This window comes from Theobroma umbraticum, unplaced genomic scaffold (assembly GCF_002168275.2).
Source record: "Theobroma umbraticum cultivar Fairchild unplaced genomic scaffold, ASM216827v3 scaffold_86.0, whole genome shotgun sequence".
Classification (NCBI taxonomy): domain Eukaryota; kingdom Viridiplantae; phylum Streptophyta; class Magnoliopsida; order Malvales; family Malvaceae; genus Theobroma; species Theobroma umbraticum.
The window spans coordinates 901,466-926,876 of NW_018397263.1; the positions used below are offsets into that span (position 1 = coordinate 901,466).

Below are 25,411 nucleotides of genomic sequence, written 5' to 3' on the forward strand. Positions count from 1 at the left end.
CAATATCCAATGATTAAATACTCTCATCCAAAAAAAAAAAGCATCTCTGGAGGTATAATTTAAGGGAAAATCCTTTTCTTCCTTTCCATTAGTGTAACATATGACAATCTTGACATATGAGAATATTGACATGTAGATTGTTTCTGGCACGTTAGAATCCTGTTTTCGAGTTGTAATGTAGGATGAGGTCATTCATCTTGAAATTTCTTAATGATAATTTCCCACTATGGTATCTCCAATCTTAGGTGGTTATTGGCATCTACAGTTGGTTTTTACATATAAATGCCATATTGCTTATGTATATCCTATGAGATAAAGCAAAAGAATACAGCTGATAAAGTCAAAATTGTGCACCTCCTTGGGCCTTAAACATGCTTCCTATTTTTGAATTGGGACTTAGGAGCTATTCATAGATATCTCGAGAATAGCATTTGCAAGGTTAAATTTAAAAATACTATTGGCTTCTTTTGAACTCTGGAGTCTAGGAAGTTGATATGGACCATTGCTGACTTTTAGGGTATTAGTTAGTAACTTGGAATGGTTTTGCCTTGTATTTTCCTTCATAAAATTATAATGTTTCAATAGCCATTCATGCATGGCCAAACACGACTATCATTTAATATTCTTACATCTAGGATGACCACGATTTGGCACATAGAACACAGTTAGGGTATTTTATCACTGTTACTTATGCTTTCCTTCTCTCTCTCTCTAACATCTATAGCATTGTCCTAATGATATCCATTCTGAAAATTTTTGTCCATAGGTTTTGCAAAAGGCTTTAGAAGTCTGGGATTTGCAAGTTATTCCCCTTGACTGCCCAGTTGCTGAACCTGCCCAAATTGACCCTGAGCTGGAAAATGCATTCATTTGTCATTTGCATGACCATTGGTTTTGTATCAGGAAAGTCAATGGAGAGTGGTATAATTTTGACAGTCTTTATGCAGCACCACAGCACTTCTCAAAGTTTTATCTCTCAGCCTATCTGGACTCGCTAAAAGGATCCGGCTGGAGCATATTCCTGGTGAGGGGAAACTTTCCAAAAGAGTGCCCCATATCTTCCTCTGAAGCTTCTAATCGTTATGGGCAGTGGCTGTCCCCTGAGGATGCTGAGAGGATAACTAAATCATGCAACTTAACAGAGACTCAGAGAAACGATATTGATCAACTGCCTCCTGAGCCGGTGTTTTCATTGGATGGGACAGACGTGCAATTTTCAGATATAGAAGATGAGGACTTGAAGGCTGCAATTGCTGCCAGTCTAATGGATTCTTCCCCAGCCACAGCCAGTGTTGAGGCTAGCACTTCTAAAACCGAAAATAAAGATAGCCAGGAAAAAACTGCATAAGAAGAAATAGGTTCTTTTTGTTTTTATATTTACTGGTCAAGTGACAATGATTCATGTCAGGTTTTTAGATGGTTTGAACAAACATCTTTTGGCGTGAGGTTGTTGCATTGTGCAGTATATACATTCTTTACACATTTTCGAGTTGAAATTTAACATTGTGAAAGGCACTTTTCTGAGATATATATCCTCCTAGTTATGCTTATATATGATCAAAGCTTCAGGGTTTTAGCCACAGTTCTTTCTAGTTTCTCTTGTGGCATATTTGTTTGGTTTCAATTTCCATCTGTGCCTTGCCAACACATCACATAACACGCACAGACAAAAGCCAAACCGAGGTCAGGGAAGTTGCTATTTTTCTGTTATAAGGGATGTGATGATGACCTTTGTTTTTCTCACCATTGCCATGGCCGTAAAACATGATGTAAAGGATCCACTTAGCCAACTACAGCACAAGAAAACAATCTTGCTGAATGCCCCAAACTACCCTTCAATCCCGGACAGCATTAAAATATTGTACTTTGTTCTAGTTCATTTACTTTGTTACACTAGGACAACCTCGTCAAAACGACAGGAGTAACCTTAAAAATGTTCCAACCCCGTAGAAAACAAGACGCGTGAGCATCTGCTGAGCAGTCATTGAAAGGAATGATTTCACAATAGTAATTTAACTAATACTAGATGTTGCTTTATGCTATTATTTACTATTTTCTTTGTTTAATCTTGGTAAATTTGAAAAAATAAAATAAAAGAGAAGAAAAAGTTGGAAAACGTATGAGTGGAATGACACTTTAAAGCTGGACTCTTGTGACCACCAACCTTGTCTTTCATCAGCCATCCCTATATAATTCAAAGGACATTGGTAAAAGGTTAAGAAACCTGTTACTTTTTCTCTTCATTTTTTTTCCTCTGATGATCATCTCAAAACCATCTAATTTTTGGGTTTTAAAGATCTGATTTACTTCGAGTTTCTTATAAATGGGTTCTTCTAATCGATTGTTTAACAGACAGAGAACTGTTCATGAGATCCTTGGAGGAGGTTTTGGTAAAGTATCTCACTTTTTCAGTTTTGGGTTTTTTTCTTTTGAATTCGTTTTGATCTAGTGTTGAACTTGTTTGAATCCCCATAGAATTTCCCATTGGGTTGGGTTAGTAGGTTTTTTCAATGTGAAATGGATCTTCCTTGATACTTTCTGTAACTTCAGTTAACATAGCTTTAGGATCAAAGCTGTTGCTTTATGGTATAGCTGTGCAGGTGAATTTTTCTTTACTTCAGTGGCAATCTTTGATCCACTGCCATTAATCAGTTGGTTTAAGAGTTTATGCACACCATAAAGATTGACAATTGCTTGTTTTTTTTGCCTTGAACAGTTGCAGATGTGATGTTGTGGAGGCGAGGGAACTTGACTTTGGGGATATTGTTGGTCACTCTGGCTGCTTGGGTGGTGTTTGAGAAATCTGGTTACACTCTGTTATCACTTGTCTCTAGCGTTCTCCTCCTCCTCAGTGTCATTCTTTTCCTCTGGGCCAAATCTGCTGCAATCCTTAACCGGTAATTAATGCAGTTGTGCTACTCAAAACTCAGACCTGATAAGATGCTATTAGTGCCGTACCAAACCTGTCTGATTTAATTGTTTGCACATTTCATCACATTATGAGACATTGTTGGTCTATATTTGATGAAATATTACACGGATAATGTTCACATTTGGTAGTATTAGAATAAAATGATGTATGTTCCATCGTCCAGATTGATATGACTTTCCCCATTTTTTGTCAATTAGAAACTAGCAACTGAATTCTACTTATTGCTGTCTTAAATTAGACCTGCTCCACCTCTTCCAGAATTGTATCTATCAGAAGAAATGGTAAATGAAGTGGGAGCTTTCATCCGAGCCCATGTAAATGATTTTCTGTCAACTTCTCAAGATATTGCAATGGGTAGAGATGCAAGGTTGTTTGTCAAGGTTGCTGCATACTTGTTGCTGATTTCTGTCATCGGTGGCTTGACTGATTTCCTTACTTTGGGTTACACCAGTAAGTTCTAATGCCACTTTCTTGTTGTTGTTAATATCATCATTTTCACTATCATCATCATTATCATTTACAAGCTAGGGGCAGGGAGAACTGAGGACCTTACTGAGTTCTGTTTCATAATGAGTATTAAGAACTTCATAAGCCCAAGCTTTGTTTCAGTTCAGTGGTCTAAATTGTAGAGATCTTTTCGACTATCTCAATCTTGAATTCCAACAATGTAACTCTGTCTATCCACTTTCCTTGTGGTGGCAGGCCTTGTTGTTGTTCTCACAGTTCCAGCACTCTACGAGAGATACGAAAACTATATTGATTCATATGCCATAACCGGGTTCAGAAAAATGCAGCAGTTGTACGTGAAATTCGACGTGAAGTTTGTTAACAGAATTCGAAAATGGATTCTGGAGAGGCAGAAACTAAGCTGATTGATTTCCCATTGTTTCTTCTTCGGTTTTCTTTCCTGCCTTCTGTAGAATATGTTTTTCTTTTTTTCTGCTTGGAAGTGCCAACCAGTAGGCACAAAAGTTTCTTGTTGAGCATTGGAGGGTGTGGAGGAATGTAATTTCCCTTTCTGAGATGATTTTTTTTTACTCTGAATCATTGTTTTCCGGCGTGTTAGTACATAGGTTTCGACCAGAGAAATGTTACCGGAGCTACTAAATCAATGACATCTATCTTAGTGAAATGAATGGCTGATGAACTTTTGTGCAAGCAAATATGTATATATTAGCTGATGCAAAATCCAGTGGCATAGCAACTGACTTCTTTGTTATACCATACTTATGATAACAGTTGCTTGAAATGTATTGCACAAGATTGAATTCAAAAAACGAGCTCAAATGTGACCAATTTCGTCCCAAGAAACAGACGTTAGTGATAGACCCTTCTATCACATGAGGCACAACAATCATCACAGCTCGATGGTGCACCAGCCGGGAATCGAACCCGGGTCTGTACCGTGGCAGGGTACTATTCTACCACTAGACCACTGGTGCCCGTTGGTTTGTAGCTTCCAACTTTTTTACTTGGTCACAGACATGACAACAGGTAATGAATCCAACTCCCAAATGTTCGAATCCGATTTGACTATCTACCCAAAATAATGGTTTAATCTATTTAACATCAGAAGTTTAAGTAAGAAACTATAATGTTTTTGTACCAGGAAAAAGATTACATTTTTCATTTAAGCTATAGTATGGAAGTTAAATAAAGAATCATTGAAAATATATTAAAATCTTTAATTTATAATAAACTAATCTATATAATTTTTATTTAAAAGGTCAACTGGGTTTGAATTTTTTTATCATAAAAAAAAATCAATCAACAAAAATATCAAGGATTTTGGTTCTTAACCTATCAATGAAGAAACAATGGTAATATCTCGTAATCTTGATAATTCTAATTTATCATGATCAAAAGATAAAACATTATCTTCCATAATCTAATCCAAATAGAATGATCACCACAGGTGTTGATTCCCAAAAAACCAGTATTTCCCACTCATAGATGATGGTGAAACAATCCTACTACTCTCATAACTGTATCACTGCCAAGTTCATACCAGTTAGTGGATTGTGAGATTGTTTGGTACACCTCAAATGTTTGCCACAAACAAACCAGCAAGACCACAAAAATAAGAGTAGATCTAGTAACCACCCTTGAGATCATTAACAACATCATATGGGATGGGAGTTACAGTTTCCAATGTAGCACCCTCCACCAGGAAACCAGGTTTAGGACCCTCTGGCTGCCTCTTTGTGCTAATGACCTCACCCTTTGCCTTAGCCTCTGCCTTAAGTTGATCATTCTTCACCCTCCTGAGCTTGAATTCCTCAGTGCACGTTGAAGGCTGAACATGCTCCACTCTGACATGAATCCTCTTCCTGATAATCCTGTGACCCACCTAATATCCACAAACATTCAAATACCAAGTGCACAAATTTTCAACCCCCAGTATATGAAGCATGTAGACTACATGAAAAGTAAGGCACAAGGTTAAAACGATGAGGCAACAACTTCGGAAAAACCCCAGTTGCAAGAGTGAGTAAAGGCAAAAGACTAACAGGACCACACCCTGAAATGCTGCTGCAATACAACCAATCCAATCATAATGATTATGTAAAATTGTAATTCATCTTATTGACATATGAAATTTAAGCTTATCCCCAATAGTGAATTTAGATTTTTTTTTTGGCAACAAAGCGGCCCCAACATGTCATGAACACTAAAAGGAATGCTATACTAACGCTCTAAGGCAGGCTAATTTGTTCATGTTACCACATCATATAAGCAAGCCCATCTAACTCTAAAATGGCAGACAAAACATGTCAGAATCGAATTTCAAACAGAACGCTACAAGCTACGAAACAAACCCAATCGGATTACCAGAAGCAGAATCTATATACTCTTTTCAATACAACATACCACATGTCAATAATTAACATCCGAAAACATGAGACCAAACACAGATTCACAGCAAGACAGAAAATAAACCAAAGCCCAAATACAAATTAAAACAATATATCAAGAAAATGAAACAAAAAACCCAGAAATAAAGGGGGGAAAAAGCCCATTTTAATTATACCTGCTTGTTGACTTCAACGCCGATGGCGCGCTTGGTGACGTTCCAGACTCGACCGGTGCGGCCATGGTAGAACTTGTGGGGCATACCCTTGTGAACGGCGCCGTTTACCTTGATGTCGACATAGTCACCGGTCTTGTAAGTCCTGAGGTAAGTCGATAGGGGAATGTAACCCTTCTTTCTGAAGGGTCTGGCGAATAGATCCCTTGTTCGTGCGCGGAGACCGTGACCGGCTGGCATTCTTCACTCTCTCAGGTTTTCTCTTTCCCTCCACGAGCAAAACCCTAATCCTTTTATCATATAGTTGCTTTTGGTTTTACGGTTTTTTCGGGTTTTGGGTTTGGGCTTTGGATCTTTTTTGGGTCTTCCCTGTTATTTTTAGTTTTTTTTTTTAATGATTATTATCGGTTACAGCCTAGAGGACAAACGAACCCGTCTAATTTTTGGACCGGTTTAGGCTTTGGGTCGGGCCAAACAAGGCCCGGTTCAAACACATTTATAAATATTTTGTATTACTAATGTTATTTTTTTTAAAAGTTCACATAAACCTGTAAACTTTTATTACGTTTAATTAAATTTTTATATTTTTATTTTAAATTAAATAAGTTTATTTTTATTTTAAATCACATAAGTCTTATAATTAATTATTAACTTAATTAAAATACTATTTATCATTTTATGTCATATGATACTAACGTAATATATTAACATATTGTAATTAATGATGATGTGATATATTAATTTAGTATAATAACATAATCATATGATTTTTTTATTCTACATGATATTAACATGATATTAATATTTCATAATTATCAATAATGTAATATATTCACATATCAATGATGACGTGATATATTAATTTAACAAAATAATATAATCATATAATATTTTTTATTTTTTGAATAAAATAACTAATGATATTTTGATTAATGACAAATAATCTACCATTAGTTAAAAAAACTTATTTGATCAAAAATAAAAAATTAAATAATTTGATTAAACGTAATAAAAACTAATTTTTTTGTAAATTTTTTTAAATAGTTCAAAATTTTATTTGAACATTATCATGCCAATAATGTTTCATAACAGGGAGAATTAGGTGAGTATTGAAATCAAAATTCAAGAGCAGACGTGTAACCTTCTTAACATGATGCCCCATGGATCAGTGTGATGTGCACACCACGAAGCTTGCTTTGTTACAAAGAAAATTGCTATTAAGACGTGAATTTTAACGAGAAAATTTCCATTGAAGAACATAGGCGCAAATAGTGATTTTGCAAATTAAATCTAAAGCATTTCAAAGGGAGCAGAATGCTGTTAAGAAATTAAGAAATGGGGGACAGCCCATCACAGCTTAATAAAGACCCCCAAAGAAGAGTATATCACATGTTAACTGCCCAAAAACAAGCAATTTCTAGTCCTGGCTACTTCCAAAGCCATCACGGTTCTCATGCTGCCACCCAAAACCTTGTCCATCACGACCCATATCACTGGAGTGGAACTTGCCTCGTTTAAGTTGTGGCATATGATGTGGAAGTGGTGGAGGTGGTGGTGGAACTTGCATGGGCTGTGGTGCCAGTATACCTTTGCCATCCCTAGGGTCCATGGAATTACTACCCTGCATTGCTTCCATCCCTTTGTTGGCTGACTGCGGGGGAGGAATCATTGGTAAACCTCCTGGATTTCGCCCATAATCACCTTGATAATTGGCAAAAGCATCGCCCATCATGTGGCCACCTGGCGGGGCTTCAAATGGTGCCCCAGGGTGCCCGCCATTCCAGGGCTGAGGATAACCTGTTGGGTAATTTATGCCCCCAACTGGGCCTGGTGGGAAACCCAATAATGACCCCTGCTCAGAACCAACATCTGGTGCTGAACTCGGCCGAGCCATCTCATAGGGAGCACCATAAAATGGTTGAGCTCCATCAGCTGGAAATGGAGGAACACCATATGGAGCCAACATAGGGTTTGAATTCATTGGCATAACAAAATTAGGTGGTTGCATGGAATGCATTGGCGGGTATTCAGAAAACTGGTTTTCAGCTAATACTCCCTGCTGCTTGTCTGAAAACTGGCTAGATTCTGGTTGCGGGGTGCCCTGCCTGTCAAAGCCTTGTTGGAAGTGGTTGTGAGGGCCAGGCCTGTCAAAGCCAGGGGGAAGGTTATTGTCTGGTTGGGACTCTGATGGAAGATTCTGAACTTGACCAAATACCGGTGCCCCCTTTGGCTGCATCATTGGCCTTGGAGGCAGTTGTTCTCTAGACTGCTGCCGACGAGCTTTGTCTTCAGTATCATAGGGTTGAGGATTTGAACCAGGAGAAATGACAGGCCTTGGAGGACCTCGAACGGTAGTATCTGAACCTGTAGGTTGTTTAGCACTCAGAACCTCTGATTCTTTACCATCTTCCTTCTCTGCATTAGGCTGCAAAAGATCAGCATGGCTCTCATGGATATGAGATTCAAATTCAATCTTCTTCAGAAAAGACTTAAGACAATGAGGGGCTGCACAGATGAGGATCCCCTCCATCATCTTGATTGTCTGAATCTTCTGTATACGCTCATCACAACTGCACAAAAACATAACAAGCATTATTTTTGTCAATGTCAAGTTACTTGTGTTTAAACTGAATCAAGATTAGTTCATGAATCAGCCAAAATCTGACTTCCGCAAGAAAACAAACAATCACAAGAGTATAAGGAAACAAACATCTTAATGATTTGCTCCGAGTAAAAACCCTTAAATCCCACGATTCTTCAGCACAACCACTTTGCATTAAAGAATCATGAAATGATCACTTACAGATAGCAAATTGAATCACTCCTTGCACAATCCAGGCAGAAGGCATGCTCACAAGGACTCTGCAACCAGGAAAAACACACACAGACATATTCAAAAACAGAACCAAATACCAATAATATATATATATATATATATATATATATATATATATATATATATATCCTACCAATAATTATTGCAACCCTTAGCCAACAATCAAAACCTCCTTACCAATTGAATCGTTTAACTTTAGAGCGAATCCAACTGATATCTTTAACATCACAAAATTTCAAATATTTTGGCATAACTTATCTATTAATTACTTACTCTACTCTTTCACAAATTAATTAACTTTAATTCAAAGATAAATAAAAGAAGCAGTAACGGTTACTAAGACGTACCAAGCGGCCGTAGATCGCTATTGGAAAATCGCAGCGAACGCAGAAGTGGACTCGCTCGCCGAGCTGGCGACGGGACCTACGACCGACGGTCTTAACGAGCGAGGAGGACGTAGCGGCACCAATGCTCTTGGCAACGGGAAGGTCTGCGAGAACGAGGTGGTCGGGGCACGCCACCGTTACCGTCTCCACTGGCAAGGGCTTCACGGAGCCGCCGGCGTCGGCGGACGGGCCCTTGCTTAGTCGGATTTGAAGCATCTTTGTCCCCACTAAATCGGCCCTTCCGACGAAATCAAAAACGGATGGAAAAGCTTTCGACTTTCGATTGATCGAATTTGATAAATTGCGGTTTCAAGTCGGGTCGGGCTGATACCTTGGGCTTTCTGGATTAAGGCCTGTCTTCCTTCATTGGGCTGTTCAACCTTTTTTTTGAACCCGTTTACAATTAAAATAAAAGACACGAAAAATTCACAATCCAAATAGTATGAGTACCAGTTTTACAAATTAAAAAAATTTATGTGAAATTTGTTTTTTTTAAGTATTCAATAAAAAGTGAAATCTAGCTTTCCAGGCGGCCAGATCCGGCCATGTTTGGCGGTGAAGGTTTAAAGGAGAGAAAGGAGGAAATAAAAAAAAGACTTTTGGTTTGATTTAGTATTTATATGATAATAATTTCATGAGACAATTAAGATTTTTTTTTGTCTAAAAAGACTTTTAACCTATTCCCCTCTGTGTGGAATAATTAGTACGAGGTAGGGTTCGAACGACCATTCTTTGATAAAAAATATGAACTAAATATTAAAATTATCATTCATCGAGAATAGTGTCAAAATTGAATGATCATTTCAATGAACCAAACATGCCCTCGCTCCTAAGAACTAATGATTAGTAAGAATCTAGCATGTTTTTTTTTTTTTTGAACATGAAGAATCTAACATGTTAAACCCATCTTTTTCTCATATGAAGAAATTTGGTACCATATTATTGTCATAACCTCAAATGATAAGAAGCAATTATGTTAGACCAGCTAACCCTTTCGTTTTCCCTTAATAAAATGACCAAGGAAATGCTTAGGTCCAATGGAGGAAAAATATGATTGACAAAAAGTTTGTGATTAGCTTTGTTATGTCTTAAGAGTATTGCCTTCTTGGTGTTAAGGTCCAAATGTTGACCCAATAATCCAAAGGCATATGTAAAAACTCAGCTCAAAAAGCAACTAAGGCAAAGAAATTGTGATTGGGAATTTCAATATATCAATGGGATGACAAATGATAATGCAGTCCTAAGAATGACCATAAAAATTATTGGAAAGTTTCTGAGTTCTGTGAAACTTCATAAGATTCCCCTGGAAGAACTCGTCTCGATTAGCAAAATGACATAAATATTTAGGGGAATTAGACAAATTTCTATTATTCTCTGTAAAACTTCAATGGCAGTCCCACTGGCAATCCTAGCTCTGTGGGATGGATCGTCTCTTTTAAGCTCAGGATGATTCTAGATTTCGGACAAATTTCTTAGCCTGTCAAGGAGTGAAGAAAGAAATATTTTAGATAAGCAAGCCAGCCATGAGTAAATAAAGCTGCATTTATAAACAGTCTAGCAGATTAGCAGTCCTTGTTCTATAATCGGTTTGTTAAGGTCAAGAATGAAAAGACAACTCATGTACAAAGAGAAAAATTATCCAAAGGCTGAGACAAGAAAATTCTCAAATCTCACTGCCAACTGGCTGCTAAATGAACCTCCCATGAGGGATGGGAGGTTCAGTTGAGAAAATGAAAAACGCTAGCCCTACAAATAGGGAAAGCAAATACCAAAGAGAGGTGGAAAAAAAATGTTTGCAACTTCACCTGTTCTAATGTCAAAAACATGATCACATTCCAAGATCCTAGCCGTCCAAAATTGGGGATGAAACCCTTATAAAAAGCCAAAGGCCCCTGCAAATGATAATGAATGCTGTAAGTAAAATGCTTGTCCATTTTAGACTCTCACCTGCAGCCAATAGCTTCTTAAGTAGCAACAAACGTTTTAGCATACAAGCATAGAAAGGAATGTAACATTTTTTTTCCATGTTTTCTGTTGTATAAATAAATCATGTAACTAGTGAATCAGAATGAGTTATAACTCATAAAAAACAGGAAGGTGAACAGCTTAAGTACGTGAAGCTTTGATGCTTAGAGGATAAAAGAGAAAAACTAAAGGAACCATCTAGCAGTTAAAGACATAAAATAATCAATTTCCATGAATAATTATTCCTATAACTCATTAGAATGCTGAGTCTAGGGCATAGTTATGACAGGATAATAGCAAAAGGAGAAACAAGATCAAAGAAAGCAAACATACATCATTTTTCAAAGTTTTGATGAAACAATCAAGTGTGTTCTTGTAAGTTGAATCTCCCATCATTCTTGACTTAACCTGCAGGGGGAAAAAGGGTAGAACCCATCAAATTTGCTTGATATTACAGCAATTGCAAAAGATAGGATAATAGCACATTCAACCAGATGATAAAGCAAATGGGACGCAAATGCATTGCACTGACTAGGTGAAATGACAAACAAACCTTAATTCCAAAATGCTCTCACCTCGGCAGACATCACAAGTATAACTTCAACTAGGATTACTTAATAGTTACAAGATGGCAACAACAGATTAAAAGCTCCTCATGATAGAGTCTGAGCAAATTTGACAGAAATAAATAATGCTAAACATACTTAGTTGGCACAGACAAAGTGAACGGAATCCTCTAACCATGTGCATTCTACATGGTCCCATCTTCATACAATAGCATACCAATTTCATTATGACCAGCGGACAACAGAAGATATACCACCCAAAAATTGGAGAAAAGAGTCAAAATGAGAACTTTGATGGCATACCACATCAACGGGAGAACCAATACAGACGGCAAAAAATCCTGCCCCCAGACCAGCGAAGAGATGAGTGACAACATTATCAGTGAATCCAGGGATTTTCAAAATCGTCTGCATTGAAAGATAGACATTAGAAAACACCAAAAGCAGTACTTTTCAAACAGAAGGTGCAATACCCATGAGCTTTTGTTATTACTTTACCTGCTTTACTTGATCATAGCTTGCAAGTTCAGCAGCATTTATAATAGCATTTCGTGCTATATTGGGTCCAAGCCCAGTCCAAAGAGCCACAACTCCATCCTAAAGTTGGAAAATCAAGATACAAACTGAAGAGTCAAAAGCTAGTAACAACCTGGAAAAGTATCTCTTTCTTCCCAGATTAGATATTAACCTGTCTAGCAATAGTGGAGTAAGCATTAAGTGCACCAGAATAGCGCCTAGGTACACCAGGGGGTAATCTCCCCTCAGCCTGAAGTCTAACTTTCACAAGATCAGTTGGATTTGCCACTGTAATTCCTAGAGCACCTGTTCAAAAAAACCAACTTAGGTAGAGCACCTATCATGGATAAACTTGCCGGAAATAACAAGTAATCCCAGCCATATCCTCCATATTCCTCACCAGTCGTAAGGGCAGCAAGTATTTTCTTTGTCAAAGGAACATCTCCGACATGGTCTTTTCCCACATAAAAATTCCTAACCTGTCACAATTTACAAGATAATTTGTGATCATATCAACAAGAAACCAAAAACAAATAAAATACACAATACAATTTATGTGAGAAGAAGATTCAACACCCACAGGCTCATACATCCCAATTCTCAAGCCACCAAAAAGACACTGACGATGTAATCCGGGTATAACACCTTTCCAGAGTGCTGCCAAACCTTCTTCCCTAGCAATAGTACCAACTGTACCTAACAAGCCCCTGTATTTTGGTAAAGTTGCAGCATCTCCACCAACAGCTTTCTTCTGAAGCTGGAGCCTAACTTTAGCTGTGTCCAAAGGAATGGTACATATCTGCAATGAATTCAAGTTGACTTCATATTAAAGCAACAATATTTCTTCTAACAATTCGAATCACGAGAAGCTTTCTCAATCCAACTTGGAAAACAATTTCATAAATTTTTTGAAGTTCATAATCTATAAAGTCAAACATTATATGTATCAAATCAAAAAAAAAATAAATCAAATTAAGCGGTTGACGATGCCTAGGAATTAACCAAATTGCTGAATTTGAAACTTAACATGACAGATTTGTTTCAAAAAAATGTGAACTTCAGTTCATACTATCAAATCTTTGTACTGACAAACACACACACGCACAAAAAACCGTATCTTGCATACAAATTTACAATAAAATCTTCAAACAAACTACTATTTCTTTTTTGTGTTTGTTTGTTTCTACATTTCAAGTCACCGCAAGAGAACCGAAAACAACGAAAGCGAAGAACAAGATGCAAATATCTGAAGACCGAGAATACAAAATCGTGAACAAAACGACGAAGCAGCACAACAACGAGAAAAAAGAATATGAGTGAGTTAGTGAATTTTCTGATACCTCAGCGAAGCAAGCAGCGAAGGCACTGCTGGCGAAGGTTCCGGCGAAGGAGATATCGGATTTTCCCTTTTGATCAGCCACCATTTTCAAGAAACAATTCTCTCTCAGAATAAACGCGAAGGATGTTAACAGAGGAATCGAAAATCAATCAGATTAACACTAAGAGAGACAGAAGATAGGGAAGGAAAAAAGGAATCTCGGGAAAAGTGATGACGAGGCTTGCGCAATTTGGTCTGCTGCCTTTCTTCCCTCCTTCGTCACCTCGGCCTCGGCTCGCCAAATCCCTGTCAACTCTGAGTTCCTCTGCTTACGTTTGCAGTTACCGCAGTTCGAGAGTTTTGATTTTGAACCAATTACAGAATGACACGTAACTTCATGTGTTAAGTTAGTGAATTCCCGAGTATGGGCTCTTTTAAATAGATGTGCCGCGGCTGGTCAGAACGTGAAAAACCGGTTTAAGGATCTTAATTATGGGATTTAATTAAAGCGAGCTGTCTTATTTAGACTAATAAACATGTTTCTTTTGGCATGTTTACTTAATTTCACGTATTATCTTATTAATCTATCACCTTAAACAATCTTTATAATGATTCATAAGCAATATGTAAAAGAGGTTTAATTGACTTTATTCATTGACATATACAGACATTTTCAACAATAATAATTAAAGAATAAAAAGAAAAAAGTCTTTTAAACAGTTATAACTGCTTAAGAACTATAATTGTTCGAATAATTATATTAAAAAATAAATAATTATGTTTATTAAAAAAAATTAACAATTGTACTTGTTAAAAATAAACGTTGTAATTGTGATAGTTACATTTATCATTATTTTAAAAATATATTTAATTATAAAAATGAATAACTAATTTATTTATTAAAAATGGTGAATGATTTTATGGTGAATGGATACTTTTAAAAAGTGAATGAATATTTTATTTATTAAATAAATATTTTTATCCATTAAAAGTGATGAATATTTTTATGTATCAAAAGTGAATGAATACTTTTATCCACTAGAAGCAGATAAATTTATTTGGAAGAATACTTTTTAGTTTTATGAAAAAAAGGCAAAAGATAACCAATTTGTAATCATTCTCTTCACTTTCTTCAAATTCTTCTTAAATTGCTTTTATTGTGTTTTACTATATAAAAACTTTACATGAATTTGATAATCTTATCATAACGAGTGAATACTTAATGGATTAATTTCATCAATACGAAATACAATTAATCGTTAAGTTTCATCATATCCTCGAAGTTTATCATTAATAACCTTTTTGCATATTATCATTGGAGTCAAATAAAATTGATAATGACATTAATACACACCTTGAAGTTATTGCTTGATTTTCAAATTTTGTATTTCAACATATAAATTAATGGATGCAAATAGAAACAATCATTTGAAATCAATTAAATTCAATTAATTTAGTTTGATTTTTCAATTTTGATTATTTCAATCAATTTTCAATGTCTAAAATTTATAATTGAATTGATGAAATAACCAATCAGTAATAATATGCATTTTAAGTATATTATATATATAAATTAAAATAAATCAATTTAATTTTTTTATATTTCAATTGATTTCAGTTATACTTTTAAAAAATCAATTAATTCAAGTTTTAAAATTTTAAAATCAAATCAATCCAGTACTCACACATATTCCTAACAATGTAAGCTTCCCATATGGTGTAAAACTGTCACCTCTTTTCTCTATTTTCTCTTGCAGAGGGCAAACCTCTTCCTATATAAGTTAAGAGGGCCCTCAACCTCCTATAAAAAAAAAAGAAAGAAAAGCTGGTCAACTTGGTCGTGGATGTCGTGCTCCCCCATTTTGGCCAATTTGGATGGAATCACCCATCATTTTGACCTGGCCACCCAATCTAGAAGTGGTGATTTTTGTCAAGAAATATGCTCTGTGATTGGCATGGCAGCCGGTAAAGGAACTAAAGGGCACTGGCTCGTTGTAAAGCCTGGAAGAATATGGTTTTCCACATGGACCACTTGCTGCAATTGTTAGCCCATCAGGCTGGCTGGTGGTAGGAGGTTCCATTTCCATGGTGGAAAGGATGGAACCTGAGTCTCTTTTTTATGTTAGTAAAAGCAAAAGCACTAGCCAATGTCACAGTCTTGTCAAAGCTCTCCCAAGTAATTTACTAGGACAAAGAGAGAGCTGGATTGCAGTACCCTAGTGGAGGGTACAAGCAACTGCTATTGGATTGACAGAATATGCCTTATGTTTCACAAAACTGAACAAGTTTAATGACTTAAGAAAAAGAAACAGCAAATCAAACTGAAAGAAAGAAAGGAACTGTACCCAAAATTCTTCAGAAAAGGAACCAATGAAGAAATATTTCTATGAATTTATACCTGTGCTCAACTCATACAAAAGTTTTAACAAAGGAACAGAAGACTTATTTGAGCCAGCTCCAACTGTAGCATGCAAAGTTAAAAATGAAGAGGAAATCAATCCAGGAAAATTGGAACTACAGCTTGAAACAGCTAATTCTTCTCTTTTCAGTTTCTAGACAAACAGATGATTGGCAGAATCTGTGGTATAAGCATCAGGCCCCTGCCGAAACAATAGCTGAACAGTTTGTTGATAATGCTAACAGGACGGTCATTTGTTTCCCTTCTTGGATTCACTGTATAGAACAACTCCAAAAACAGTTAGGGAGTAGCCCAGCATCCCAAATAAGGAAACAGGGTTCCTGAATATCAGAATAGAGACCACCACAGCAACAGCACCTTTTGCATTGCCGAGAACCTGAAATTAACATAATCATTGAAACCTTACCCTGACATGCAAAAAGAAAAAAGTTTTTTTTAAAGGAAATCTGAATCCATATCCCTAACTTCTCTCAGTGAGTACCTGGAGAGTCAAGGCACTTGTGTGTTTAGTGACCAAAAAGTTGGTCAAGTTCACAAGATATGCAAGAGAAGAGTTGAAAAACAGGTAGTAAACTATTTTGATATCTTTTCTGGCAAGAGCTACAGTCATGGGAACCACATTTCTCTCCATCAGCAAAGTGGCAGGAAGCAATATGACTACTGCTATTGGTGCCATGTACATCAGCAAATTCATTGAGTTGAGCTTTTCCCTGTAAAGAAATTACAATCATTTAGGAAACATATTTCCATAATCCTCTGATTGCTTTGACTTCTGATGAAAAATTTTGCAATTGAATCGAGAGAAGAAAAGCTTACTCCTCTGATGACAGCAAAATAGCCTGAAGCACTGACTTAAACGCCCTTGCAGCAGTAGCTGAAACACACATTAGAAATCCGAAAAGGTGGAAACTTGGTTCAGCCTGCAGCAGACAAACACATATACGTCAAAATGTATTGACAAATTATGATACATTCTCTAGTCAAACAGAAACCAATATCAAAGAATCTAGTATCTTAAGCAAAGAAGTTCGAGATATACTATAAAAATGTAGTAAAACTAGGAAATTGTTACCCCACTAGCAATGATGACTCCTGCAACCACAGGTATGAGCGTCAGGTATGTAGCCCAACTCTCCATCTTCTTGCTCATCACATATGCGAAAACTGCTGTAAAAAATGGGGTCGTGGCACCAATGGCCTGGTTAAACGACACCGGAAGGTACCGTAACGAGACGTTTCCAAGAACCACGGAAAAGCAGAAAACCAAGCTCAACCCCGTGATGTTCAAAAACTGTTTCCTGGAACCAATGCTTTGCATGGGAACCACCTTGATCCATGCTATGGCTACGTAGCTTAGCAACGAGCAGGCAAGCATGTGGCACATGGTCAAGAAAATTGGGTACTTGAAGCCGTAGTTGCTGAGCAAGTACTTGTTTAGAAGAAGAACGCCAATGTTTGAACTGTACCATGAGATCACGATCCAGATCGTGGTCCATGGAATCACGGTCTTCATAGCTAATGGCTTCAAGGGTTTTTCTTCTTGTCTTTTCTTTTGAGGATTGGAATGCTAGCGCGGCCCGAGCTCTAGAGCCAGAAGAAAGAGGAGACGTAGCGGTATGAAATGAAGAAGAGCGCAAGGATTAAGAGCCGTGACACTTGACATGGATATTACTACAGGGCATTTTTCGTGGGACCTACTCTCATGTCGGGTGCAGGGGGCCTACATCAGCTAATTTAATGGTTATCAAATGTTTGATTTCGCGGTTGCTGTCTAGTGATTATTGTAAAGCTGAATTCTGCTTCTTCAGCTGCTGTAAACGTGATACATTTTCTGAGCATGTACATGTCAAAGTTTTTCGGGTATTTTTCAAATTTGAAAACTGTCATGTTGGTAGCATTGATATAGCAGCACCCGTTCCACGCCCTCCCTGCAGGGGTTTCAACTTTGAAGGCAAATAAAAGCTGACATTTCCTACTACTTCTGGTCTTAGGAGGCCCCTGTCCTATGATAGCGACTTCGAGTACTTGGTTAATTTCCGAAATAACAGGCACCCGTCTCGTTCAGACGGTAGAGCGCAAGGCTCTTAACCTTGTGGTCGTGGGTTCGAGCCCCACGGTGGGCGTCAATATCCATATTCCCAAGCAAATTCCATATTCAAAACCATGATAAAACTGCATTACGGGGAATCTAGTAGCAACAAAGAAATACCTAGAATGCTGCATATTCCCAAGAATTTCTGTGCTACATTTCTGGCTGTGTGATATAAATATAACTGAACAGTTCTTTCATTTCCATTTCTGGCTGTGTGATGCAAAGCTGTAGTCTATGTCACAGTGTGCTTGTGCTGGAGAAATAACTACTTTCTGTATTCTTATAATAATTGAATCAGTTATATTCATGAATTTTATGATATTTTGGCTGGCTATTCCACTACGAAGGCACTTGAAAAACCTGTAAAATGGCGAACTGAGCCAAGGAGTGATTTCGAAGCACCAAAATGTCTTATCCTGTAAACACCAGAGACAACTGATTCTGGGATCCACCACTCTATGGTTGCATAACTCTGAGAACTTAGTTTTGCAGGCCTGGACCACTTGAACCGTAAGCAAAAATCATCATCGTCATATGCTGGGATCCATGTCCTCTGATCTTGAAGGTATTCAACCACTGCAAATGTGCCCTCAGTCATGAGGTCATTCCTAGGGCAAGCAGACCAGAAGGTGACTGAGACAATATCACCCTGCTTGAAGATGGTATTAAAAGGGACATCATCCTTAACATCCCCGAAATTCACAAGAGGAGGGGTTGCATCCAGGACAACTGGTAGTAGTAAGCTAATCTGCTTGTCAAGAAGATCTGGTGGTTGTGGACCTGGTTCAACAGATGCACCACTGATAAGAGCTGTTGCCAGTTTCCTGAACTCCTGCATATAGGCATTAAGCGTGTGTGGACCATACAAAGTGGAGGCTCCCTGACAAAAAAAAGAAGAAAACTCAAACAAGAATCTATAACAAAGATGCACCATCAACAAGAAGATCTACAAAGCACTGCCATCAAAATAATGGAAAATGAGAAATGGCATAATACTAACCTCATATCTCTGCACCTCATACTCCTCAAAGGTGGTAACATATTGGGAATAAGTATTTGTCAGCCCTGCAATGACAATATGGACATTGCTGTCAAATTGCCTATTGCTTCCAGAAGTAAGCACTGTCTTAACAGCATCTCGAAGGCGCCTGCCAGCCATGGTTGTGAATTCTGCAAGAAACGCTAACATTAGAAAAATAGTACAACATGCAGCAGGAAACAGCCCATTATTTAAGATAATTACGTGTAATTTGACAGGTATATTGTAGTTATGAACTAATTAAAAACACGAGGAAGATAAAACTCTCTCTTTAAAGCACGCAACACCATTTAAGCTTGGATAGTAAAAACAGAAGAAACCTTTAAAAGGAAAAAAAATACCAGAAAAAAAAAAATTGCTTCTACCTGCAGGTACACTGAGAATGACAAGTTGGCCTATCCGCAAAATTTGAACTGGAAGTATTGAGGGCTGCATGAATTGTTTTTATAAGAGCACAAACATTAATTCATATCTGTGGAAATGCTCTGCTGGTTAAAAATTTGCAAATTCTTGTCCCTAGGATTTAACCAAAAATACTTTTATCATTCATCTAAATACACTCATTTATCTTCATGAACAGCTTTGAAATCAAGGTTGCATCAAAATCAACCACCTTATGTAATAGGTAGAAACATTTCGTTACATGAGCAGATGTGCCAGATTAGTCCCAAATGTCTCATAAATATGATACAGAGCACTTTGTTTATCGTTTACCAGAAAGCAGATTGAGGCTCCACATGCTATACAAAGTGGAAAATTCAGGCATGAAAACAGAGTACAAATTCATTCAATGGTCCAAAGCTTTTTCACCGCATACATTAAGTCATTAACTGAAGTAATATTATTACTTACTGCCCAGTCATATGGTTGCTTCATTTCACCAGTATCAAGCAAAATAGGCTTAGGTTTCTGACAATTGATCTGTTCTTGATTTGGTGTTTTCAGCAAGTTCCTCACCAATCTCCAAAAGGCATTCCCCTGAAAGGAAACATAATAATAAGATCATTGCAAAAATTTAGCTATTCATCCTTCAAGAGCATTATGAAAATATGGGTTAAGTCAGCTGCGGAGCTTCCCTTACTTTATCATCTCCTTGTGTGAAATCAAAAGCTCCAGGCCCATCAGTTGTTCCTGCAGCAAAAGCAAATCCCATAGCAGCAGGACATGTTTTCACCACTGCACTCCCTCCTCCCATTTTAGGAACTGAGACCTCAAGGTTAGAGAAATCCAGATAGGCATGTTGATACCCAACCTTTCCTTTCAACTTTTCAGTTGCTTTGTTAAAAAGTTCCACGGCTTTTTTGAATTGCCTTTTCCCAATAATCTCAGTACTCTTAAATTCATCAGGGTAGCTGCCAGTAAACGTTAATATGGTTCCATAAGTATCCAACTTTTGAATAAACTAAAAGTACAAAGAAAAAAATGATAAACGGGGTAAAAGTGAATATGTAACAAGTATATAGTGTACCCTGGGCCCCGGCCATAGCACAGTTCATTCTTCCCATTGCAGGTGCTGTGATTGAAATCACAAGGCAGTCCAGTGTCTATGCAAAATGCACCGAGAGTATTTGGACTGACATCACCACAATTTGATTGACAGAATGCAGATACAAACTGGGGTCTATCTGCCTGCCTTAAGGCATTCCTGACCCGTCTTGCAACACTCAGAAATCTTGCAGCAGGCCGTCCTTGAGAAGATTTAAATGAAGCAGCAAGTTCTATCAGCTCATTACCTGTTTGGAATCAATTCCAGGTCCTATATGTTAGCAACAACAGTTTATATGCACCATTGTACTTGGCCCAGAACATTGAGCATGCAGAATTGCTATCCCTACTGCTGGTCGTTCTCAAACAATTTACCTGGTTCTGGATGGAAGTTAGGTAGACACATATATCAGGCCAACCAATGTTACGTTTCAAAAGAAGAAACTAACTCTGAACTTGCACGTGGAATATGGTCTTATTATGAAAATCTGTTAGAAGTTCAATCCAGAAAACAATTTTCCATTATCATGTTTGCAAATTTGACTTAATGCCTGTTGCCTTCCTCGTAAGCATAATGACACATTATAGAAGAAGGATAATTGCCAACTTGAACCAGCTTCCTACATTTAATATGTATAATAATTCTTTGAAAAACTGAAAAGCAGGGATTTAGTTACGTTTATCATGAAGGTTAGGGACAAGGCTTGAAACTCTACGAGGGATTCCATCAGTTGCAGAGTTATTGAAAGGCCAGCTACGAAAATCTGTCATAAAACCAGTCTGTTCAAACCAATCTTCCATAAATCGTGCTGCAGCACCCTTGTTGTCACCACTGATCAATGAGTTTGTACGACTCATAGACGTTCCATGGGTTGCAAACCAGTTGAAGCTCCCTATGGGACCCCACTCTTCATCAACAAACTTTATCAGTGTCATTTCTTTATCAACATTATACTTATATTTACTCTGTTCATCTGCTGGATTATTCAGATAAGAGCTTGGACTACGATTTATACCAGCATCCAAGAGTTCCCCTGTATCACCATGATTAAGTGTCAACATATGCAACTTTTAAATGGGAATAACATATTGCATGCTGTTTGAACATAAATAGCACAGCAAAATACCCCTTGAATGAAAATTAGATCACAATCTGTTCAGGTTTCAGCTGTTGGGTTTAAACCTTTAGCCCCAAAATCTTACTTTTTCAAGAAAACTCATTAAGCCTTAGGAACAAGCCAAGTGCATCAACAGATACAAATATATGCAATACGCTGCCACTGAACAGATATTGTGAGCCTAAACATTTATATCAGCATAAAAGAAAGTAAATATGCAATGATTATGAGCAAACTTTCTCACCTTTATTTATCAAAATAGAACTCGGACGGAGATTTTCATGAGCTTGTATAATGCTTTTCTCAATCCCATCAACAATGACATCAAAGGACTGTCTTACAAATCCAAGAGAAGTTACAATATATACAACATATTGGAGGTAGCCCCCAGGGCCAGCATGCGTATGAATGCCACTAATGGCAACATTCTTCTCTGTGTAAAGCTCACCATACCTGAAACAAGGAAAGTATTATCATAGCAAAATATGCTAACATCCTGCAAAATCCTAAAAGGTACTTGCATAATTTGTTCAAATTTCTACAAAAAAATTCATGAACAGCACCAAAATTGGCTGTACCTTGCTTTTAATCTCTCAAGTACTTTAATTGTAACAATTTGTGAGGCCATACAGGCATCGAGATTCACAAATACTACACGGTTCCCATGAGGTTCAGCCACGATAAAGGCCCGAGCACGTAATCTAAAATGAATTCCTGATGCAATTTGTTCTGTATTTGCATATCCCATCATATTAACATCAGCAGCAGGCCCCGTTATGTCATAGCTTCCAAGGCCAACCAAATAGTTGGAAGCTGATAAAGATCCTTCGATTTGCAGTAATAGAAACAACAAGAAAGAGAACCAAATAACCATAGATGAACTCCCCATACAGCAACAATCTTTAGAAACCATCTTCATAGCTTTATTTCATTCTTCACTGAAGGAAACGTACAATACTGTAAGCTGTATATTTCAACCTTATACAATTAAGGGTCCCAATTAGAACTTACCTCAGTTGAAATAATCAAAATTTTCAATCCAAAATATGAAATCTGGCAAAGATAAAGAAAGAAACAGGAACAAAAGGGAAATGGGTACCTGCAGGCTGCTAGCAGTGTTTGACCTACAGAAGAAGAAATGAACAGGGAACGAAAAACAAGTTGAAAGTGAAGTTGCTATGTGGAAATAAGTTTTAGCTGATATACATATAGCGAAGTAGAAGAAGAGTGATGATGAAACAAGCACTTCAATCTTCTTTGGTGTGGGGTCAAGCTGAAAAGACAGCACCAGGATAATTGGAACATTTGCAAAAGCTTTGAACGTTGTACCTTATCGTGTTGGTAAAGCAAATAAAACACAAACTAAGCACCTTGTTTGAGCGAGACTTCTTTTCGGGCCAGCAATTCAGAGCCGTTAATTGCTGAAAGGTACCGTTTTAAAAGGGCTCGCAACTTACCTGTCTGGGCCTTAAATCGAGTCGTCTCTGCTGTAAAACGGCAGTACTCTTTGGCGTCATGAATTAACAAATCAAAGAATCCCACAATGCCCTTCTGAAATGATCAAACTTCAGGATTCCATCTCAAAACTGATGTTCAATCACATATGATTACTTTTTTATTGCTCCAACAGATAAAACTGATATTGGTTTTAATTGCGTTGATGGGTATGCTCTCGTGGTTAACCTTATGATTGTTAAGAAGGGGTGGTGCGGCCGCCACTATCAAACAGATGGAAGAATTCTTGCTTTGGTGAAAGTGTGAAAACATGGAAGTGCGTCTGCTAATTGGGTTGGGTTCGGTTCGTAGAGCTCGTGAAGTGGCCTGCCCCAACACTAAATGCAGCATTAACCCCTTTCCAACCACCTTAGCCGCCAACTTTCACTCTGCAATTGGTCAGATATAAGTAGCAAACCACTGCTCCCCATTACTCCCACACTGTCGTCATTCCTTGTGTTAATACAAACTTTCCCATTTTAAATCGTGGCAAACTTTAAGGGTCACTGGGGGAAAAACCTTTTTTCCTTTTCAGGATGATATCAAAACCTTTAATTGGGCAAATATTGATCATAATTTGTGGTTATGGATTGAAACTAGGATCACATGATCTTACCTAAATTAGTGCCTTCCGATTCAATTAATATCTGCTATCTGCTAGTATCATTTTGCCAGCATTTCAATTCTTATCAAAGTGAAGAATAAACCCAATTTAGCAGCATGAAGTCTTTTTGTTCAAAGCAAGAGATCATAGACCCTCATGTTTAGCCTATACAACAGCATCTGCATATGATATACTTAGAAGGCTCTTTTATTATCCCTGTCATCATACGCTTACATGCAGCAGTCTAAAAGCCAAGATTTTCCATGCTGTTGTATATGTTATTCAAGCAACCGATGACTGCACGCTGCTAGCTTTGCCGTTCGCCAACAGGTCGTGCAACGGTTCCTTGGGGAAAGGTGGGGTTCGCCAACAAGTCGTGCAACGGTTCCTTGGGGAAAGGTGGGGGAACGAAAGGGAGTATCAACAAAATCACAACCAGCTTCTGCTAGAATTACGTTGTTACTTTCCTGGCCTATCAAAAAGTTTGATAGATATAGCGGGTTTTGCTTTAGATGCCATAGTTATAGAATGGAGAAGAATGCAAGAATTGCAACTATATATTGTGCCGCCCTATCAGGGCCATTACTGCTACAACAATTAAACCTTGGATGTATTTAAGCATGGTCACCAAGTCCAAGTCAAATTAACAGGTTTCGAAGTTTGTGCAAGATTATGGGCTAAAATCGAGATAATGACTTGGGGTAGGTAACCATGAGAAATGTAAATAAGAACCTGGAGAACATGAAAGGCCCTTTGCATCCTCGTTCCTGATAAGAGTTGGGCTGGTATCAGCCTTAAAACCAGTGCCGCTACTCACTGCACTTGTGCTCACGGCACAAGTTTAGCATTAGCAGTGTCGAAGCACAAATTTAGCAGGTATTAGAATTCCCCTCACGGCTTATCAAACATCAAAATTGCTACAGCTGCAACCATTCATTAGGTTTTTTGTCGATTTTTTTCCCTTATGCTTGACCTTTTGGTTAAGGGCTCGAACTTTCCTCGACAACAGCAATAATACACTCAAAGCACTCTTTCCAGATCAAAATTAAGACATTCATTTAATTGAATAGCTATAATAACAAGAAACTAATACCAAGAGCTCTGTAGCAACATATTCATGTTTCAAAAAATGGATTGTCATTCAAGAACCAGATATTGATAGTGGTACCAATAACAAAGATTCCAATATAAGAACTAATGATGATTCATTATCGTAAGGAATAAGGAAAGTTTCCAAAAAACACCATAGAAATAAAAGCAAGCTAGATAATATAGCTCTCAAATACAAAGCAGCAAAATTTAACTCTAAAATGAGATTCATTCCCGACTCAGCCTATTCGCATGCAATGCCTATCTAGCATCTACACCATCTCACTGCAAGGCCAAAAAAGTATATAAAATGAAGGGGAATAAAACATGAATTTTAATAGGAAAATGCACACCAGAAAAAGGTAAAATAAGCCAAACTCAAACAAAATGATTTCAATCCTAAAAATTCATCAAAGCAAAAGATAATGAGCTAATCAGATGCGAAGATCAAGAGGAAATACAAATTTTAACTTTAATTTTGCACAATTTTCCCATAACCAAACCAAAGCCCCTCTATCACTACT

At 37.5% G+C, this 25,411-nt stretch overlaps 7 protein-coding genes and 3 non-coding genes across 12 annotated transcripts in view; 3 read left to right on the forward strand and 7 right to left on the reverse strand.

The window, feature by feature from the left end:
• The window catches only part of LOC110420283 (Josephin family protein), a 3,026-nt gene extending 1,446 nt beyond the window's left edge, over positions 1-1,580 (forward strand). Inside the window, exon 2 of the mRNA XM_021433540.2 lies at positions 767-1,580. Coding sequence (XP_021289215.1) covers positions 767-1,348 — 582 coding nt within the window. The 3' untranslated portion in view covers positions 1,349-1,580. The remainder of the gene's footprint in view (positions 1-766) is intronic.
• Positions 1,581-2,169: 589 nt separating this feature from the next.
• On the forward strand, positions 2,170-4,064 carry LOC110420507 (Reticulon family protein). Of its 2 annotated transcripts, none has more exons than XM_021433853.2 (4): positions 2,170-2,390; positions 2,717-2,897; positions 3,171-3,382; positions 3,635-4,064. In XM_021433853.2, the coding sequence occupies exons 1-4, from the start codon at positions 2,324-2,326 to the stop codon at positions 3,802-3,804; spliced, it is 630 nt and encodes a 209-aa protein (XP_021289528.1). In that variant the 5' UTR covers positions 2,170-2,323; the 3' UTR covers positions 3,805-4,064. The 2 variants fall into 2 exon arrangements, with proteins under 2 accessions (XP_021289528.1, XP_021289529.1); XM_021433854.2 differs by lacking the exon at positions 2,170-2,390 and adding an exon at positions 2,399-2,600.
• A 146-nt stretch (positions 4,065-4,210) lies between these two features.
• Positions 4,211-4,298, reverse strand: LOC149526904 (small nucleolar RNA snoR114). Its single transcript, XR_016351508.1, has one exon. It is a non-coding gene; the product is annotated as a small nucleolar RNA snoR114 (small nucleolar RNA).
• A 5-nt stretch (positions 4,299-4,303) lies between these two features.
• TRNAG-GCC (transfer RNA glycine (anticodon GCC)) lies at positions 4,304-4,374 on the reverse strand. The gene has a single exon. It is a non-coding gene; the product is annotated as a tRNA-Gly (tRNA).
• Positions 4,375-4,758: 384 nt separating this feature from the next.
• LOC110420456 (large ribosomal subunit protein eL21z/eL21y-like) lies at positions 4,759-6,253 on the reverse strand. Its single transcript, XM_021433772.2, has 2 exons — positions 5,964-6,253; positions 4,759-5,282 (listed from the first exon to the last, which is right to left on the reverse strand). Exons 1-2 carry the CDS (start codon positions 6,198-6,200, stop codon positions 5,025-5,027), a joined length of 495 nt encoding a protein of 164 aa, XP_021289447.1. The 5' UTR covers positions 6,201-6,253; the 3' UTR covers positions 4,759-5,024.
• A 936-nt stretch (positions 6,254-7,189) lies between these two features.
• On the reverse strand, positions 7,190-9,438 carry LOC110420377 (RING/U-box superfamily protein). Its single transcript, XM_021433659.2, has 3 exons — positions 9,144-9,438; positions 8,764-8,822; positions 7,190-8,530 (listed from the first exon to the last, which is right to left on the reverse strand). Exons 1-3 carry the CDS (start codon positions 9,396-9,398, stop codon positions 7,378-7,380), a joined length of 1,467 nt encoding a protein of 488 aa, XP_021289334.1. The 5' UTR covers positions 9,399-9,438; the 3' UTR covers positions 7,190-7,377.
• Positions 9,439-10,357: 919 nt separating this feature from the next.
• PUMP1 (plant uncoupling mitochondrial protein 1) lies at positions 10,358-13,941 on the reverse strand. The gene is made up of 9 exons (XM_021433606.1): positions 13,570-13,941; positions 12,810-13,028; positions 12,630-12,708; positions 12,402-12,535; positions 12,212-12,310; positions 12,017-12,121; positions 11,481-11,555; positions 10,988-11,074; positions 10,358-10,659 (listed from the first exon to the last, which is right to left on the reverse strand). Exons 1-9 carry the CDS (start codon positions 13,651-13,653, stop codon positions 10,624-10,626), a joined length of 918 nt encoding a protein of 305 aa, XP_021289281.1. The 5' UTR covers positions 13,654-13,941; the 3' UTR covers positions 10,358-10,623.
• A 1,948-nt stretch (positions 13,942-15,889) lies between these two features.
• On the reverse strand, positions 15,890-17,590 carry LOC110420182 (putative sugar phosphate/phosphate translocator At5g05820). The gene is made up of 4 exons (XM_021433396.1): positions 17,039-17,590; positions 16,783-16,886; positions 16,448-16,676; positions 15,890-16,342 (listed from the first exon to the last, which is right to left on the reverse strand). Exons 1-4 carry the CDS (start codon positions 17,477-17,479, stop codon positions 16,196-16,198), a joined length of 921 nt encoding a protein of 306 aa, XP_021289071.1. The 5' UTR covers positions 17,480-17,590; the 3' UTR covers positions 15,890-16,195.
• A 426-nt stretch (positions 17,591-18,016) lies between these two features.
• On the forward strand, positions 18,017-18,089 carry TRNAK-CUU (transfer RNA lysine (anticodon CUU)). The gene has a single exon. It is a non-coding gene; the product is annotated as a tRNA-Lys (tRNA).
• A 97-nt stretch (positions 18,090-18,186) lies between these two features.
• Positions 18,187-23,113, reverse strand: LOC110420181 (Neutral/alkaline non-lysosomal ceramidase). Of its 2 annotated transcripts, none has more exons than XM_089784212.1 (10): positions 22,800-23,113; positions 22,279-22,638; positions 21,945-22,153; positions 21,260-21,616; positions 20,566-20,830; positions 20,179-20,449; positions 19,950-20,075; positions 19,463-19,526; positions 19,059-19,228; positions 18,187-18,938 (listed from the first exon to the last, which is right to left on the reverse strand). In XM_089784212.1, the coding sequence occupies exons 2-10, from the start codon at positions 22,617-22,619 to the stop codon at positions 18,390-18,392; spliced, it is 2,352 nt and encodes a 783-aa protein (XP_089640338.1). In that variant the 5' UTR covers positions 22,620-22,638; positions 22,800-23,113; the 3' UTR covers positions 18,187-18,389. The 2 variants fall into 2 exon arrangements, with proteins under 2 accessions (XP_089640338.1, XP_021289070.1); XM_021433395.1 differs by having other exon boundaries at positions 22,279-22,678.
• Between the last annotated feature and the right edge of the window lie 2,298 nt (positions 23,114-25,411).

Coding starts and splice junctions, on each gene's coding strand:
- LOC110420181 (XM_089784212.1), bottom strand. CDS start 22,619: ATGAAGATGGTTTCTAAAGATTGTTGCTGTATGGGGAGTTCATCTATG. Junction 20,831..21,259: donor CCCTAACCTTCATGATAAAC/GTAACTAAATCC, acceptor GATTCCAAACAG/GTAATGAGCTGATAGAACTT. Junction 18,939..19,058: donor ATGAGGTGCAGAGATATGAG/GTTAGTATTATG, acceptor TTTTTTTGTCAG/GGAGCCTCCACTTTGTATGG.
- LOC110420507 (XM_021433853.2), top strand. CDS start 2,324: ATGGGTTCTTCTAATCGATTGTTTAACAGACAGAGAACTGTTCATGAG. Junction 2,391..2,716: donor GATCCTTGGAGGAGGTTTTG/GTAAAGTATCTC, acceptor TGCCTTGAACAG/TTGCAGATGTGATGTTGTGG. Junction 3,383..3,634: donor CCTTACTTTGGGTTACACCA/GTAAGTTCTAAT, acceptor TTGTGGTGGCAG/GCCTTGTTGTTGTTCTCACA.
- LOC110420182 (XM_021433396.1), bottom strand. CDS start 17,479: ATGAAGACCGTGATTCCATGGACCACGATCTGGATCGTGATCTCATGG. Junction 16,887..17,038: donor GAGTCATCATTGCTAGTGGG/GTAACAATTTCC, acceptor TGTCTGCTGCAG/GCTGAACCAAGTTTCCACCT. Junction 16,343..16,447: donor CAAGTGCCTTGACTCTCCAG/GTACTCACTGAG, acceptor TGTTAATTTCAG/GTTCTCGGCAATGCAAAAGG.
- LOC110420456 (XM_021433772.2), bottom strand. CDS start 6,200: ATGCCAGCCGGTCACGGTCTCCGCGCACGAACAAGGGATCTATTCGCC. Junction 5,283..5,963: donor GCGTTGAAGTCAACAAGCAG/GTATAATTAAAA, acceptor TGTGGATATTAG/GTGGGTCACAGGATTATCAG.
- LOC110420377 (XM_021433659.2), bottom strand. CDS start 9,398: ATGCTTCAAATCCGACTAAGCAAGGGCCCGTCCGCCGACGCCGGCGGC. Junction 8,823..9,143: donor TAGCGATCTACGGCCGCTTG/GTACGTCTTAGT, acceptor TCCTGGTTGCAG/AGTCCTTGTGAGCATGCCTT. Junction 8,531..8,763: donor AGTGATTCAATTTGCTATCT/GTAAGTGATCAT, acceptor GTTTTTGTGCAG/TTGTGATGAGCGTATACAGA.
- PUMP1 (XM_021433606.1), bottom strand. CDS start 13,653: ATGGTGGCTGATCAAAAGGGAAAATCCGATATCTCCTTCGCCGGAACC. Junction 12,536..12,629: donor ACTTGCTGCCCTTACGACTG/GTGAGGAATATG, acceptor TTTTTTGAACAG/GTGCTCTAGGAATTACAGTG. Junction 11,556..12,016: donor TTGGTTCTCCCGTTGATGTG/GTATGCCATCAA, acceptor TTCCCCCTGCAG/GTTAAGTCAAGAATGATGGG.